At 50.2% G+C, this 18393-nt stretch overlaps 1 protein-coding gene across 2 annotated transcripts in view; it reads left to right on the forward strand.

Moving 5' to 3' along the window:
- map1ab (microtubule-associated protein 1Ab) overlaps positions 1-18051 on the forward strand; it is a 44113-nt gene extending 26062 nt beyond the window's left edge. For both annotated transcript variants that reach the window (XM_037450712.2, XM_037450713.2), the window contains 5 exons: positions 2800-2882; positions 3528-3665; positions 3969-15384; positions 15504-15736; positions 15831-18051. In XM_037450712.2, coding sequence (XP_037306609.2) covers positions 2800-2882; positions 3528-3665; positions 3969-15384; positions 15504-15736; positions 15831-15986 — 12026 coding nt within the window. In that variant the 3' untranslated portion in view covers positions 15987-18051. The remainder of the gene's footprint in view (positions 1-2799; positions 2883-3527; positions 3666-3968; positions 15385-15503; positions 15737-15830) is intronic.
- Positions 18052-18393: the final 342 nt, after the last annotated feature.

Here is an 18393-nt window from a genome sequence, read left to right on the forward strand (position 1 = left end):
GAACTCCTCCTGACGGGTGTCATTTCTCTCTTCAGCCCCTCTCCGTCCTTTGTTAGCGGCGATGGTGGCTGTCTGCAGCGGTGTGTTGCCATGGTAACATCAATAGAGGGAGCCACATCCTCTGTGATGCTCTGCGAAGGTCTTTTTTTTCCTTCGTTTCTCATTTCACACCAATCCACAGGGTTCATGAGGTTTATGTTCTTCCACACATGGGAAATAAAGTCGTTTTTTTTTTTTTTTTTACTGCGGCTATACTGTTATCTTTGACCTTCTGTTTTTTTGATTTATTGAGACCCTGTTATTGTCTGCTCAGCCGGGGTCACTGCTGCTCATTCCCACAAGCCGAGGCAATAGTCTCTGTGTAGTGCAGCACCCGGCACACAGAGCGGCAAATTATAGCGAGTCACAGGTTGCACTGAACCATTTAAACGGGATGAGATAACAAACGACCCCCGGTAGCTATAAAGTTACAATGGAACAATAAATATATCTCATTAATATATACACTCACCGGCCACTTTATTAGGTACCCCATGCTAGTAACGGGTTGGACCCCCTTTTGCCTTCAGAACTGCCTCAATTCTTCGTGGCATAGATTCAACAAGGTGCTGGAAGCATTCCTCAGGGAGTTTGGTCCATATTGAGATGATGGCATCACACAGTTGCCGCAGATTTGTCGGCTGCACATCCATGATGCGAATCTCCCGTTCCACCACATCCCAAAGATGCTCTATTGGATTGAGATCTGGTGATTGTGGAGGCCATTTGAGTACAGCGAACTCATTGTCATGTTCAAGAAACCAGTCTGAGATGATTCCAGCTTTATGACATGGCGCATTATCCTGCTGAAAGTAGCCATCAGAAGTTGGGTACATTGTGGTCATAAAGGGATGGACATGGTCAGCAACAATACTCAGGTAGGCTGTGGCGTTGCAACGATGCTCAATTGGTACCAAGGGGCCCAAAGAGTGCCAAGAAAATATTCCCCACACCATGACACCACCACCACCAGCCTGAACCGTTGATACAAGGCAGGATGGATCCATGCTTTCATGTTGTAGACGCCAAATTCTGACCCTACCATCCGAATGTCGCAGCAGAAATCGAGACTCATCAGACCAGGCAACGTTTTTCCAATCTTCTATTGTCCAATTTCGATGAGCTTGTGCAAATTGTAGCCTCAGTTTCCTGTTCTTAGCTGAAAGGAGTGGCACCCGGTGTGGTCTTCTGCTGCTGTAGCCCATCTGCCTCAAAGTTGGACGTACTGTGCGTTCAGAGATGCTCTTATGCCCACCTTGGTTGTAACGGGTGGTTATTTGAGTCACTGTTGCCCTTCTATCAGCTCGAACCAGTCTGGCCATTCTCCTCTGACCTCTGGCATCAACAAGGCATTTCCGCCCACAGAACTGCCGCTCACTGGATGTTTTTTCTTTTTCGGACCATTCTCTGTAAACCCTAGAGATGGTTGTGCGTGAAAATCCCAGTAGATTAGCAGTTTCTGAAATACTCAGACCAGCCCTTCTGGCACCAACAATCATGCCACGTTCAAAGTCACTCAAATCACCTTTCTTCCCCATACTGATGCTCGGTTTGAACTGCAGGAGATTGTCTTGACAATGTCTACATGCCTAAATGCACTGAGTTGCCACCATGTGATTGGCTGCTTAGAAATTAAGTGTTAACGAGCAGTTGGACAGGTGTACCTAATAAAGTGGCCGGTGAGTGTATATATATATAGCAGAAACAAAATGCAGTATTAAAACATTGCTATATTAAAGGAATGAACTACAACAGATGCTTAAATGGAATGGATCTCTGTAGAGCAGCTGCTTTTCCTGATTAACCGTGTTTAAAGAATAATAGAGAATTAAAAGAAAAGGAAATAACTGGTTGTCTTTGTTCAAATGAAAATGTCACAGATGGATATTGGCTAGATTTGAGGTGATGTTGAATACAAAAACGATTGAATTCAACCGTTCATCACCGTTAGGATGTTAATGCCGTGCACTACAATGAAGAATAAGAAAGCATGAAATCCATCATTAGCTGGAAGCAGATAATATGGCCGTGATTATCATCTGTAATAAACTCGTATCGAGTGCTCTGACTCAGAGGGGCCGCCACGTGCTACGCTTATTACCTGCAAGATATTGAAGCTACGTTTTCTTCTTTCATGCATGCAATTACTTTTTTTTTTTAATTTCATCTAACTCTTATCCATCTTAGTTGTTGATATAAATTGTATAAAGTCTAATTTGATGAGAATGATTCAGATCAGAGGGTGCTTCATGGACCACATGTTGAGTCGAGGGATGTGCTGCAGGTGCTCCTATTATTAGACCTCTCTAATATTAGAGCCTGCATCTGTGCTGGAACAATGGGGAATTAAAAGCTTAACATCACTCCTGAGTGCAATCAACTGCTGATGCATGATGCGTATGGATCTATGGGAAGGTGCTCAACATTGTAGTTCATTTTATGATATTGTGTTGCTTTTTTGTGTGTAGATTTCCATGTCTGGCTTGCATTAAGAAAAATATAGTCTTGCATATGTTTCAGTCGTGAAGAATTATTATTATTGAATGAACACCTGATATCAAGCTTAGACTATGGTGTTTACTTAGCTTTTCCATTCCATCTCTCTGGCGTGGATTTCCCAGATGTCGTCCGGCAGGAAGTCTCCGGGCCGGCTGTGCGTCGTCTCGTTTACGGGCCTCGATGGAGTGGAATCTTAATCTAAGGCTCAAGTGCTTCGTTCACGCCGGATGCTGACAGAACGTTTTCAATCTTCTCCTCCAGGACAAAGAACTCTGCACCACCGGAGTGATGTGCTAGAGACCGTGGTCCTCGTCAACCCGTCAGAAGACGCCGTTGTGTCGGAGGTAATGTCAACATGTCCTAGAGTGGAGGACCCTGGGGGTGGCGTGGACACGTCACCAGAGACTCACACATGTACCTGTGCACCGTTGATCAAAATGTCAATTTGTGTTCAAATAATTATATTTCAACAACTATTCATAAACAATTTTGATACGGAAAATATATCAAATTTGAGTATAATATTTTATATATATATATATCTTCTTGTGTATTTATTATAAGTAGCATATACGCTGATTTTTTATTCTACAGCCAGAATAGAATACAGTATAAAACAAGAAAAAGTCAGAATTAAATCACGATCTGATCAAAAAATATAATTATATAAGTGGTCAAGAATCATGTACCTGCTCTTGGTACTTACTGTTGCAATGGAAACATGCACAAAAAATATATAGTTTATTATATTAAATAAACAGCAAATAATCCAATTTGTTCAGAATATAGAATAGAAAAGACAGATGACCTTCATTTCTCTCAGGTTTTTCAGTTTAAACATTTTTTTTTCTCCAGATAATTCATTGCCATGAATTATTAACCTTGACACAATTAACAGCCATTTCTCTTCAAAGAGTGGCACTACTTTCTCTCCTTTAATTGTCCTCTGTCTCCCAACCTCTGTGTGTGTGTGTGTGTGTGTGTCTCAGATCCAGTCTCTAATCACAGACTCGGCAGGACACAAGCTTCTGGTCTTGAGTGGACAGAGCTCAGATCACGGTGGCCTTCTTCTTCAAACCGGGGTTTTCACCCATCAGACGTTTTCACGTGTCTTGGCTGATCCTGGAGTGAGTCACACACTTTCACCTCTAGACACGACATGTCGTTCACGCGCCGATGAACGGGGCCGCCATCCCCCGACTGAACGACCCACACATACACATTTTGGGGTCGATTTGGGGGTCGGCGTGGACTTGAGGACCAGGGGATCGAACCACCAATCTTCTGATTGGCGAAGGAACCCCCTTCTGGCCTCGTCCTCTGCCCTTCGCCATTACTACCTTGTGCATTTGTGATGTGGTGCGAGGTGAAATGATTTATTGATAAAAGGACGTCACTGACCACCGTGTCCGGGTGTCTCCCTCCTGCAGGTCAGTGAACTTCTGGGCACGACAGCCCCCAAGCAGCCGGCTACACTCACCGTGTGCTGCCGCGGGGAGGTGGGCTGGAGCTCCGTGGGACAGCAGCAGACCCTGCGTCAGTTTGTGGAATACAAACTGAACCCCGAGTCTGTTCTCCCCAAGATGGAGGGCGTCGCGGAGTTCACGGAGTACATCTCCGAGACGGTGGACGTGCCCTCGCCTTTCGACCTCCTGGAGCCCCCCACGTCCGGGGGCTTCCTGAAACTGTCCAAACCGTGCTGCTACATCTTCCCCGGCGGGCGCGGGGACTCGGCTCTCTTCGCCGTGAACGGCTTCAACATCTTGGTGGACGGAGGCTCCGAGCGGAAGTCCTGCTTCTGGAAGCTGGTTCGCCACTTGGACCGCATCGACTCCGTCCTGCTCACGCACATCGGCGCCGACAACCTCCCGGGAATCAACGGGCTGCTTCAGAGGAAGATAGCGGAGCAGGAGGAGGAGCGCTCTCAAGACTCCACCAACTACAGCGAGTGGATGAAGAACCTGATCTCGCCCGAGCTCGGCGTGGTGTTCTTCAACGTGCCGGAGAAGCTCCGAATGCCGGAATCTAATCTCAAAGTCAAGCGCAGCATCGAAGAGGCCTCCCTGACTTTGCAGTACCTGAACAAGCTGGGAGTCAAACCGGAGCCCCTCTTTCGAGTGGTCAGCAACACCATTGAGCCCATCACTCTGTTCCACAAGATGGGCGTGGGCAGGTTGGACATGTACGTCCTCAACCCCGTCAAGGACAGTAAAGAGATGCAGTTTTTGATGCAGAAGTGGGCTGGCAACAGCAAGGCCAAGACGGGCATCGTTCTGCCCAACGGGAAAGAAGGAGAGATATCCGTGCCCTACCTGACGTCCGTCACAGCCTTAGTGGTGTGGCTTCCTGCCAGCCCGACTGAGAAGATCATCCGCGTGCTGTTCCCCGGGAACGCGCCGCAGAACAAGATCCTGGAGGGTCTGGAAAAACTCAAGCACCTCGACTTCTTGCGCTATCCCGTTGCCACGCAAAAAGATATTGCCTCCGGAGCGGCTCCCTCCGTTATAAAGCAGACCAAGCTGAAGCAAAGAACAGACAGCAAGGAGAGTCTCAAGTCGTCCCCGAAGACTACGGCAAAGGCCTCAAAGAAAGAAAATGAGGATGAGGTGTCAGCTGCCACAGAGGCAAAGACTGAGTCTGTCAAGGAAAACATATCTGAGAAAAAAGAGGAGACTAAGCCCACTAAAACTATCAAACCTAAAAGTGATGTGCCAGAAAAGAAAAAGCTCCTAAAAGAAAAATCTGTGAAAAAGCACCCGAAGGAAAGGGTGTCAAAAATGGATGAGAAGAAGGACAAGGAAAAGAAGGAGATCATGAAAGTAAAGAAAGATGACTCCGCCAAAAAGGATGAAAAGAAAGATGTTAAGTCCAAAGACGACAAAAAGAAGGAAACATCCAAACCGGAGCTGAGGAAAATGACGAGGCCTGACCTGAAACCGTTCACTCCAGAAGTCAGAAAGACTTTGCACAAAGCCAAAGCGTCGAGCAAAGCAAAGACCGGAAAAATCAAAGCAGCAAAGGCTTTACCTGCTGAGCCAAAGGCCGAGGAGCCGAAACCTCAAACTGTTCAACCCGATCCGATGGAGAACGGAGCTGCTCAGGGCACGTTCGTTCCCTCAACCCCTGAAGACCTCACACAGGATTTTGAAAATGTTAGAAAAGCTGCAGTAGCAGATGTATCAGCGGAGCCTCGGGACAGTAATGAGCTGAGCCTGAAGCCACCTGAAGCAAAGTCTCCGGAAGCGGAGCCGTCGGCTCCAGAAGCTGAAGCTGAGGACAAAGCGTCGACGCGAGAAAGGGAAATGGAAGAAGCTCAAAGGTTTGAGGATGAAGGAGCAGCATCTCAGGACGAGGACGAGGAAGAAGAAGAGGCCCCGCCTGCTGAGGAGAAAACAGAAGAGGAGGTGGAAGAAGATATGGGAATAGGTGAAGAGGAGGATGAAGACAAATGGAAGGAAGCAAAGGACGACAGTCTCGACAGGAAACATGAGTTGGAAGAAATGGAGAAATCAGACAAGCTTTCGGCAAAGGTTGTGACAAAAGAGGAGCTGCAAAGTATTCCGTCAGAGGAGGACGAGGAGGTGGTGGAGAAAGCTGAACTGGAGGAGGTAGAAGATTTAGATGATATAGCAGATGAAGAGATCAAACCCTATCATGCAGCTGAAGAAGAAATGGTCACTGGACGAATAACCACTGAACCCCAGGCTGAAGAAGTGGAAGAGGAGGAGGAGGAAGAGGAGGAGGGCTACCTGTCGCATGTCGGAGGGGCCACAGCTCCCATAACCTCGGTGGTCCACGGGGCCGGTGCAGCTGAACCCATCTCCTACATCCAAGACGAGACCATCCCCGGCTACTCTGAGACAGAGCAGACCATCTCCGACGAGGAGATCCACGAGGAGGCAGAAGAGAGGATCCCGCACCTCCAGTACGACGTGGGCGCCTACGACATCTCCGCTCCCGATCAGACCCGATCCTTCGCCGGCGGGCACGGCGCGAGGGAGACGCGGGCGGCGGCGGCGACCGAGCGGAGCCCCGCCCACGGCGTGCAGGAGCAGGTGTCCGTGTTCACCAACATCATCACCGCTCCTCTGGCAGAAGAGGAGCACGTGTCCTCCGCAACGTCCATCACGGAGTACGACAAGGTCTGCTCCTTCCCGGACTCTATTGCCGAGGACCAATCCGCGGCGTCAAACGCGCCCCCCGCGGGCGAGGAGCCCCCCAGGAGCCCCGTCACCCCGCCCGACGCCAGCCAAGGCAAAGGGCAGCCCCGCTCGGCGGGGACGCTCTCCCCGCCGTCTTTGGAAGAAGACAAACGATCCAGGTCTCCGTCCGGTGACTTCGAGCTGCCCGTCGCCGACGTGACGGCGAAAGCTCCCGAAGCCCCCGACGACGAAGAAGAGGAGGAAGAGGAGGAGGACGAAGACCAAACTCCCAACGCAGACATTTCCCTTGAAAAGCTCCAAGAGGGCTACGCTTCATCCCAATTATTGCAGCGCAAGGAGACGGACATGGAAAAGCTCGCCGGCTCAGTTTGTCCAGTTTCAGCCGTTCAAGACACCAAACCAGTCCACCTACCAGTTGAAGAAGATGATGCAGACGCACCCAAACACATTTTATCTGTTGTGCCCCCTAGACCTTTTGGAACAGACTCCGTGACGTCGGAGAGCGAGGAGCGCTGCTACAGTCCAGATGACATCACTGTGAAGATGGCCTCGCCTCCACAGTCGGGACCACCGAGTGCAGCTCCATCTCCCAGTCGTCAGTCCCCAGTCGAAGACAAGCTGAAGGCCCCTCCTCGTTCAGAGGATCCCCTGGAAACGAAAAAGACAGACGATGCAGGAAAAGAGACGCAAAGAGTTGTTGACGAACAGAAAGCGGATCTGCGCGAAGAAGCAGTTTCAACGTGTTTGGATGAATCATTTGAGAGGGACACGAAGGAGGTTCCAGTGACAAAAGAGCCAGAAAAAGACACTTCATCAGCGCCAAAAGAGGAAGGCAAACGGTCAGAAACAATCCCTGCTGTTGCTGCGTCTTTAGGAGAAGTTCAGCCAGATGGAAAGAGGGATTCCCTCATTCCACCTGGAGCAATTAAAGAGGTCGAAATGGTCAAAGAAAAAGATCCCAAAGTGCCGATCACAGGTACATTTACGGGACGGGAAAGTCGTCTCCTGCACGATGATGATGATGATAAGAAAGATGATGATGATACGTCTGCAGCTAAAACCATCAAAGCAGAACACGAGGGGAAAAAGGACGACACCGTCCATCAAATCGAGGATGATAAAAAACAGAAAGGTGTCATCCAGGAAGACGTTCTAGCTGCGACGTCCATCACGGAGGAGACAGAAGACAAAGAGGCGACCAAGGATGATACGGCCGATATTAAACCCATTAAAGATGAGCACAGAGAGCCTGAAAAGGACCTCACTCCTGAAGTCACAACCAAAGAAGCAGAGATAGAAGCTGTTGCATTTGAGATCAAACAAACCAAAAATGAGCCAAAGCAGAGCGATGAGGATTTTCACCTCAAAAGCAAAGGTGAGGTGAAGGAAGCTGAGCTTGAAACTGATGATTTGTATGATAGTGATATTTCTGACATTAGCCCGATAAAGTCTGCAAAGACAGACACTGAACCGGTGCACGCCACAGATATCAAGCCTTTTAAAGACGAGATGGAGAGAGATGTAAAGAAGGACGACATGCCCACTATTAAACCTACTACAGATCAAACACCATCGGATAAAGTGATGGAAGAAAAGAAAGAGGAAAAAGAGATGGAGCGAGGAAACGATAAAGAGAGAGAAGAAGAAATTATTAGTAAGGATGAAATGTCTGCTGTTACCACAAAAGGGCAGGAGATTGGTAAAGATGCTGTCTCAACCATCAGCCTGGGCGAAGAGGAACCTCCTGCTGCCAAGGTAGACCCACAGCATGAAAAAGACAAGGAGACAAGTAAAGATGACACTTCTTCAACAAAGCCCTCCGAGGGGCAGGAAAAGGATGAGGCCTACATCTTCAAACCTACCGCAGAAGACGTGAATAAATACGATAGTGCTGCTATGATCCTCACCAAGGCAGAGGAGAAAGACAAAATGCCAAGGACAGAAGATCCTTGTGCTGCTAAACCGACACCGGCAGAAGGCAAGGAACGAGAGGAAAGTAAAGACGACGCTTCCGCCACCAAATCTGCCCAGATGCAAGCGGAGCACGTTCAATTAAGGAAAGACGACGACGCGTCGGCCGCACCCAGCATTGCAGGCACAGAGGAGACACTTAAAGACGCCGTTAAACAGGTCGCCGAGGACCAAGCGGAGAAAGAAGGAAAGAAAGATGCTGTCAAAACGCCCGAGGACGAATTTCTCATCAAACCGACCGTTCAAGATGAAAAGGTGGCAGATATCGGTAGAGATAGTTGTGCTGTTAAATCAACGATGGAAGAAGAAACAGAGAAAAAAGCAGGAAAGGAGGAAATGTTCTCTGAGGAAAAGGTTTTGGTTCACGATCATAAAGTTGTCACCAAACAAATCAAGGAGGAAACATGTACAGTAATAATAAAGGATGACATTTGTGGTATTAAACCTACAAAGGAGGAAGAAAGCCCTTTTGCTGTGAAACCCCCTAAAGATGAAGAGATGAAGACGACAGAGGTCACGTCTGATCTCAAACTCATACAGGAGGAGGCAAAAGAAATCCCAAAGGATGAGATTCACGATGAAGATATTAAAGTAAAGGAGAAAGAAATGGATGAAGAGAAAGCAGAGCGATCTGATGTGGGATCCATTAAGGAGCGAAGGGATGATACTTCTGACAAAATGATAGAGGGTACACAAGAGGGTAAAGATCAGGAGCCGGCTGATATCTCTCATCACAAACCGATTCTGGAGGAAATTAAAGATAAAGAAACTAAGAAAGATGAGACTACGCAGGAGAAAGAAAGAGACTCCAGTGTAGAGCAGCCAACGGAAGCAAAAGAGAAAGAGTCCTCTAAGGCAGAAAGCCCACGTGGCAGCAGTGACTCTGAATCTACCAAACAGGAGGCCCTGAAGGACACTCCAACGTTAAGCACCAAAGATGAGAAGAAAGAGACAGCTGATCATCTGTTTGATGCTGAATCTAAGAAGGATGATAAAAAAGAGGTGGATCTTTCCGTGTCTCAGACCCCGGAAGACGAGAGAACGAAAAAGGGTGATATTTGTGAGATTGGGGATAAGCGTGAAGAAGCCTCTGATAAGCTTCCAGGAGCTCAAGTTGAGGAGGAAACTTTTGGTGCTGCAGACACTCAGCAAGGCACCTCTGCAACTACTTTGAGTGAAGACACAAAAGCAGTGAACGATAACATCCGCGTGCCTCCCAGCTTCATCCCGGAGGAGAAAAAAGCAGCAACGGTCGCTGTCAGTCAAGAAGAGAAGATCAAGAAGGAGGAGAAAGAAAAGGATGACGCACACGTGGCTGAACTGAGCAAAGAACAGAAAATGGAAAAAGAACAAGAAAAGGAATACAGCCATGAGACCGATGACGCCAAGGATGAAAACATGTGGAAAGGGAAGGATGCGGCAGACAAGACGGCAGATGAGACGACTGATCGAGACTCACCTGATGGAGACCTCCCCAGAGAGGAGAAATGGGAGAAAGAGGAGTTACAAGAGAAAGATTTTGAGAAAACCATCAAACAACCTTCACTGAACATATCAGGAGAAGAAGTAAAGGCCTCGACTTCCGATTTCAAATCTGCATTTGTGGTTCAGTCCTCAGACGAAGACAGGGGACATGAAGATCAGGAGGAGGAGGAGGAGATTTGTATGGGAGGAGCAGGCTCCAGACCTTTGTCGGTGGAGCAGAGACAATCGGAACACGATATCTCGTCTGCAGCGCTGCCCTCATCTCAAAAACCACAGCCACACATCATCTCGACATTCACCATGCAGGAGGAGCAGAATAAACCTGCAGCGTCCCAGCCGATCACAGGTATCATCTCGACATTCACCATGCAGGAGGAGCAGAATAAACCTGCAGCGTCCCAGCCGATCACAGGTATCATCCCGACGTTCACCATGCAGGAGGAGCAGAATAAACCTTCAGCGTCCCAGCCGATCACAGGTATCATCTCGACATTCACCATGCAGGAGGAGCAGAATAAACCTGCAGCGTCCGAGCCGATCACAGGGATCATCCCGACGTTCACCATGCAGGAGGAGCAGAATAAACCTGTAGCGTCCCAGCCGATCACTGGTATCATCCCGACGTTCACCATGCAGGAGCCCTCCGTGGACGACGACGCCAACGTTTTTGGCGTGGAAGAACCCAGACTCTCGCCTGAAGAAGTCGTGGAAACGGAAACCAGAGCTGCACCCCTCGCCAAGCCCGAGCCCTCTTTTGACGTTCACACGTCGAAGGAGGCAACTTCTATTCCTCAACCAGAAAAGGCCTCCGATACACCAGCAGCCAGAGAGGAGCCGTCATCAGACCCGGCCGAGCAAAAGCCGACGCTGTCGACGGTATCGAGTACCGACAGTCAGCCCAGGAGCTCTACGCTCTCGAGCACCGAGAGCCAGTCCAGTGTGGAGGAAACGCCACGACGGGAAGAACAAACCCCGCCTCCGACGAGCTCAGCGGTCGGTGAGGCGGGAAAAGCAAAGGCGGAGGATAAACCGGGAAAGGAGGCGGAGAGGGAGATGGAAGGAGAGCGAGAGGTGGCTTCTCCCCGATTATCACAGCCTTGCTCGTATTTCACGTTGGATTCCGAGGACGCCGGCCGACCCGAAGTTGTTGAGTCAGAAACTGCAAAAGGGACCTTAGAGAACGGAACGGCCAGCGGAAGCCCCCAAGAGGAAAAGCGCACCTTCGGTGCGTCCAAGTACGATCCGTATGAAAAGCCCATTCCACAGGGTCACGACTTGGACTCCGGAGAAGAAAGCGAGGCCACTCTGGGCTTCGGTCTCGCCTCTGAAATCGGCATTGACGACAACAGGAGAACAAGCCAGTCGGAGGCCGGAGGAGCCATGTTCGCCCTGGACGATCCGTACAGAGAGGAGCCTCTGTCCTTCAGCAGGGTCGACTACGGCCCGGTGGCCCTCGCCGAGAGTGAAAGCAGCCGCCACCGCAGCGCCTCTCCCAGATGCGAGGACAGAGAAAAGGGCCAAGAGGAAGAGTGTGAGCGAGAAGAGAGACCGGACACACCTTACGAGGAAAAGAGCTTGTCGCCCGTGGACGTTCGAGATAACAAAATGTCGCAGGCCGCTGAGTCCTGCTCTTTCAGTCCCAAAGAGGATAAACCTGAGAAATCGCAGAAGGAGAAGGAGGATGTGGAGGGAGGTGCTGCAGCGGCAGCTTTTCCACCCGGGGCGACGGCGGCGAGCGGCGCGCCGTCGGCGTGCGAGTCATCAAGACAAGAAACGCCGTCTCTGCCGGGTATCGTGACGCAAGTTTCTGCTGCTCCCGTAGCTTTTGGGGAATTTGCAGAAAAAAAAACAGAGAAGGAAAGAGAAAAATCTGCTGAGTCGCTCAAAGACAAAACGGAGTCCTGTGATCATGAAAAAGAGGGATCTCCCTCTGGTCGGCGTTCACCGGCAGAAAAGGACATTTTAACTCAACCAGCGTCACCTTTAGAGAAAGGAGAGACTTCACAGGCTCGGAGGACTGTGTCTGCCGCCACCTTCTCAGGACACGAACTAGACGACAACGTTTTGGCCTCTGAGAATATTCAAATTAGCACCTCTGCCCCTTCAATGTCAGGGTTTCCTGATAGAAAAGAGAGCCTGATAGATAAGAGGTTACTTGTAGAAGGAGAAGATTTTAACGTCGATGAGGATGATGAGGATGATGAAGATGAAGAGGAGGAGGAGGAGGAGGAGGAGGAAGAAGAGGATGATTTGAGTGATGTAGATATAGAAAAAGGTGCCAGAGAACAGTCTGAAAAAGAAATGTGCAGGCGTACCTCCGGTGATAGCGCTACGTTAGCACAGGCAGAGGACTCAAATAAAAAGTCTGTACTGCCTGAATCGAGTCTCCTTAAAGGCGAAACGGTCTGTAAACCAACACTTGGCGGTGCCTTTCCTTCCGACAAGCAGGACGAGAGTAAAAAAACATCATCTCCTGCAACAAAGGGACCCCACGATGCATCCAAATCAACACTTCCAGAGGCAAGGGGTGACGGGGTAGCTAAAACAACACCATCACCAGACCCAACTGTGTGCAGAATGGACCCAAGTGGATTCACTGCATCCGATGCTGCCAAACATCCCGAAATAAAGAAAGCAGAGGACGCAGACAGAAAACATTTGTCTCCTGAACCGACCGCAAAGAGAAGGTTGTCCTCGGCAGAGGAAGTGTCCTCGTACGAAGCACTGCAGTCAAAAAGAGGAGAAGACGACCGAGCTTCTCTGTCGCCAAGCTTTTTGAAAAAGGAAACCGGTCAATCAACGGCCACCAGCAGCTCGACGGGCAGATCCCCGCCTGGAGGTTCAGAATCCATTCCCAAGACTGCATCTAGCCCCTCCCCTCCTCTGAGAGGGAGCTACGCCGACATCCGACCCGGGGCTTGTTCTGAGCATTTCTACACTGAGGATAGTCAAGTAGGACTGAAGAAAGATAAAGAAGAAAAGGAGGATGAATATTACAGCCAGAGAAATATCCAAGATGAAGGTCTAGACAAGAGGCAGACCCTAGATATCACCACGGGACACCAGGAAACTGCCTCATCACCATGCACATACACCACCTTAACGTACTCTACTTCCACATACTCCTCCACGTCGTACAGTTACTCCTTCTCGCCCTCCACCACTGCCCCTTTGAGCAAACCGCTCGGAGACCAAGTCGACACTTTAACAACAATTCCAGGCTCCACGGTACCTCTCGCCAGAGAGGAGCCATCAGCAGAGTCTCAGAGCTCCTGCTTCGGAGGGTTTCAGAGAGATGAGTACATGGAGGTGACGACCAAACCCGCAGATAAAGTGTCTTTACCTCAAAGCCTGTTTGGTGAGACCAAGCCATCATATCCATTCACGCCGACCACTGCCAAACACGCCGACCTTCAAAGCGGTTCCGCAAAGCCTGAGACTGAATCAAAGTCAAGCCCCGACTCTTTTTGTGTGTCGGAGGCTTGCTTTGAGGTGTCTCCACTGCAGAGGGCCCCCTCCTCTGACAAAGCCTCTCAAGAGTCATCGGAAGATGAGGAGCCTGTCACACTTGAAATGGAGGACAGCACCCTACCGTGTCTTATTGAATGTAAAAAAATCCCAGCGGCTGAGGAAAAGGAAGCTTTTTCCTTGGTAACTGAGTCGCATGTGGTAGAAGGTACCTCGGCCACCAGCACCACCACTACGGCCGTGTCTAAACGGGACGTGGTGATGGAAGCAACTCAACATGAAGCCTCGCGTGATTCACTCAGTGATAGTGGAGCTTGCAAAACCCATTGTGCCGCAACAGATGTGTCCAAATCAGAGAATAAATCACGGGAGGTAAAGGAGGAATGCGAGGACGCGACCAGAGCAACTGCACCTTTGAAGGAAGAGGAGAAGGTTTCTGAAAAAGATGAAAAGACATTAACTGCTAAAGACTGTGAAGTCAAGAAAATGGAGGATACGTTGTGCAAAGAAGGCAAAGAGGAGAGGAAGGCACCAACTGATACCAAGATGAGTGAAAAAGCTGAAGATGGTAATAAAGGAGAGGTGGAAAAGGTTGAGGGGAAAAGCTTTCTGGAGATGCCACCAGGGAGATTAAAGGTCAGGAGAAGGAGCAGCATATCTGATTGGGAACTTCTGCAGAGGCCTGAAGACTGCCCAAGTGCTTCTCCTCGAGGCTATGCTGATGATGACGAGGAGGAAGAGGGGGGGGGAGCTCTGGAATGGATGACCGGTGTCCATGGTGCTGCTAGGTCCTCCTCGAAAGATACCTACCAGACAGAAATATCAAGCAAAGGAGGCGCTAGGGCCGAACGTCCCTCTGACCTGAACACCTCCTCCTCTGCTCCCTACGCAGGCCACTCCTCCTGCGAGTACAAACATCGCAAGGGGGAGCTCTCCCCATCTTTCATCAACCCCAGCCCTCATCCCCTCTCCAGCGACGAGGGCGAGGAGGACGACCTCAGCGACCACTCTCAGGACGGAGACGAGGACGACCAGGAGCAGCACTCTGTGAAAAGGAGGTCGCACAAGCAGGGGCGCCACCACGCTCAGAGTTCCCACGGAGACGCCGGAAAGGCGCCGCACCAGCTGCCCGGCGCCACGTCGTCCGGTTTGGCAGTGGCGCTCGCCGGGGAGGAAACTCCGCCGACGTCGGCGAGCGAGTCACTGCCTTCGCAGTCCGATTCCGACGTGCCTCCGGGGACCGAGGAGTGTCCGTCCATAACGGCCGAAGGGAACCTGGACTCGGACGAAGACGCCGAACATCTGCCTGTGGACAAATTATCCGGAGCCGGGGGGGGTCACCATCCTCCATCGCCGAGGTCAGCTCAAAAGACCCATGACCCACCTCCCACCCCGATGAAGGACCCTCACCCCCACTCGCCGCACCCGGACGTGTGCATGGTGGACCCTGAGGCTCCTCCGCTCACTGACCACAGCAGCGCAGAGAAACCTCTCAAAAAGGAGCACAAGGCCACCAAGGGCCTCAGGAAGGGCAAGCCCAAGTCGGCCTCCCCCGCACGCAAGGGGGAAGTCAGGAAGAGGTCCTCCACCCCAGTGAAGCAGACCTCCAAGGACTCGGCCTCGGCTCGCTCAGCCTCCCTCAAGAGGAAGGACGCCGACAGAAGCTCCAGGCTGATCAAGATGTCGGAGACTCAAGGCTCCAGGAGCGAGATCCTCACCCCGGGGAGGGGCTTGGTCAACGGAGTCAAGAGCAGTTCAGGTGCGTTGACCTGTTATTGGGTGATTTGGTCAGTAGATGGGCCAGATGTTCCTTCGCTACTGTAGTTCAGGGACCAGTACTCCCCTGAAATGCTGTTTTGTATCTCGGCTCTCCTCCAGGGAACAACCCCCAGAAAGCTGGCTCGGCCGTGCCCCCCGGACCCCCCATCTACGTCGACCTGGCCTACGTGCCCAACCACTGCAGTGCCAAGAACGTGGACCAGGAATTCTTCAAGAGAGTGCGAGCCTCGTACTACGTGGTGAGCGGGAACGACCCGGGGAGCGGAGAGCCCAGCCGCGGAGTCCTGGACGCCCTGCTCGAGGGCAAAGCCCAGTGGGGGTCCAATTCACAGGTGCGATTCAATTACTTAAATGCAAAGCTTTGCGAGCCTTCCTAGTTACCTCCGGGGGGTTAAAACTGTCAATCTATGTTTCGCCTCTCATCAGGTGACTCTGATCCCGACACACGACTCCGAGGTGACCCGGGACTGGTACCAGCAGACGCACGAGAGGCAGCAGGACTTGAACATCATGGTTCTGGCCTCCAGCAGCACCGTAGTCATGCAGGACGAGTCCTTCCCCGCCTGCAAGATCGAGTTCTGAGCTTGACGAGCTCCAACTGGTCCCCTCCCCAAACCTCCCCCCCCACCTCCCCCTTCCCCCCCAGCTCCCTGCTCTCATGGTACCGGTCTAAAACGCATTTGTTGCAGTGCTCAAAGCACTGACGTCACCTCTTCTACGGGCAAAATCGTTTTCCTATCAAATCGTCACGTTGGTTTTGCCTCAAATCCAACAGAAAACGGGACATAATTATCTCACAGTTAAAAGTTATGGCGGCACACTGTCACCTCTGCCCGATGATTCAAACATCACGCTCCTCAGTGGTTGCACGTGGAGGCTCGACCTATCTATTTAAAATACATTAGATAGTTTGTGATGACGTGGTGGTAAACACGCGTTTGAGGAGACGTGTCAATTATAACGAATTTCGCTCCTGTTCGACTACATTTCACCGCCTCGGTGGGAGGGTGGAAGCTCGTCCCCCCTGAGAAGTGCAACATGTGTGCGTATTGTTGGGGTTTTTTTGGTCGCAGGAGGCTTCTTCTTGCACGTGCCTTCACGATGTGCTCTTGGAGCGGGTGTGGGGGGGGGTTCAAGGACGTGTCGGACATTTTGGAAGCTGAGGCCAGAAACCAGAGGGCGAGAAAAACAGTTTCGAGTTCACAAATTTGAAATAGAGGCGGAACGGTGCGCTAAATTAGCTCCGGTATCCAGGTATAGCATCAATGCCACATTCTGAGATGCAACTTTCAAACAAATATGAATGTCTTCGAACGGGAAAATAGGAATGCACTTTAAAAGTTGGGTTTTTGTTGGTAGTTGCAGCACGGATAGAGAGGCTACATTTTAATGGTGTTATAGAATATTGTATCGTTCGTTCCTACAAACTAAGATGATGATGATGGTGATAAAGGACAGCATCTTAGTTCTGACGCAATTACCGAATAATAATCCCACAGTAATATTTATAGAATGGGCATGAATGATTTCGATTGTACTGGACGTAAATATGAAGGAGGAGTTTCTTTGAGATTGTGTGTGTGTGTGTGTGTGTGTGTGTGTGTGTGTGAGCGTAGGACACACCCGGAGGAGCTGTTTTTTTCGGCTCACTGTGAAGGGTCTTTCGGTTGGTTCACACACACATTCTCACGGTTCATTTAAGCAAAGCCAACTTATATTTTTAATTTCATATCGGAGTTCTTAGAGTAACAAATTTACATTTGCGATTCGTTATTTTTTTATTTTCTCCAAATGCTCGCTGCGAATCAAATCTTTTTCACATTTTTTGCCAAGATGACTCATCACATGCAGTTTTTGTTTATGTTTGTTCATTGTGGACGTCGGGTGGAGGGGGGGGGGGCTGGATTTCCAGAAAGGACCCAGTTTGAACTAATGATGACGTAATGATAGTCAGAATATTGCCAACTAGAAGCAGGAAGGATCTCCTGCACACACGGCTTAACTTCCCTCCATTAGGATTCAAAGTAGGACTCAAAACTCCCCAGGAGGCCGCTGTGTGGGCTGGAGGCGTTTCCCCCCCCCTCGTTAAAGGTCAAAGGTCACACTCCAGCGAATGCCTCATCTTCCAAAGCCGCCGGGCTCTTTTCTCTGCCTAACCCCCCCCCCCCCCCCCCCCCGCACCTCCGTAAGCCTTCATGTGCATCTCATGCTTGTGATCATTCAGAAGCGGAGCGCTTTTATGTATATTTTATTTGGGGGGGGGGTGCAGGTTGTGTATTAAACATCTGGCCACGCACAAGTATCTCCCTTTAGTCTGGAGGGGGGTTGATCAACTAAAGGGCACTTTGAGACTGAGGGGGTCAGAGAGGATTCAAACGGATCTAAATCAAGCTTTTCATTTCACGCATCGGATCATTTCAGACGGTTTGACGCATTGTGACGTCTCGGAATAATGTTTTTTTGTTTTTGAGTTGGCGGATTCCAAATAGAAAGCCTTGAGGTTGTCGAGGCATCGGTAGAAAGCTGTGAATCCCTCGGGAAGGACCTGTATGGCTATACAGAAGCTGAGTGCACTATAGAGGAGGATCTATTTTTCTGAATGTAGAGTCGGTACCAATGCGGATGCTGCTGGATCAAATCAAAAACACCCACACCGGCCTGGACAGAGACGCGTTGCAGTGTTACACAATCAGAGCAGACACAGTTCTCTGTGCAGGAGGGTGGGGGAGGGGGGGGTCCATTTCAACTCAAGTGTATCCCAGAAATATCAACTAACTAATATGTAACTGCAGCTGCAACTTGATCCTTTTTTTCCTGATGACGACTTGAAAACTAAACGCCTGCGGAGTTAAGCGTACAGATCTGAAAGATGTGACGACCTTTCCCTCGGTGTTCATTTTTATCTGCTTCTGCTGACCTCGCGGTCCGAAACGCCTTGAACCGAGAGGGACGAACAGAACGAGTAGACGGGGTGAAAACAAAGACGTGC

Source organism: Pungitius pungitius, chromosome 6, assembly GCF_949316345.1.
Source record: "Pungitius pungitius chromosome 6, fPunPun2.1, whole genome shotgun sequence".
Classification (NCBI taxonomy): Eukaryota; Metazoa; Chordata; class Actinopteri; order Perciformes; family Gasterosteidae; genus Pungitius; species Pungitius pungitius.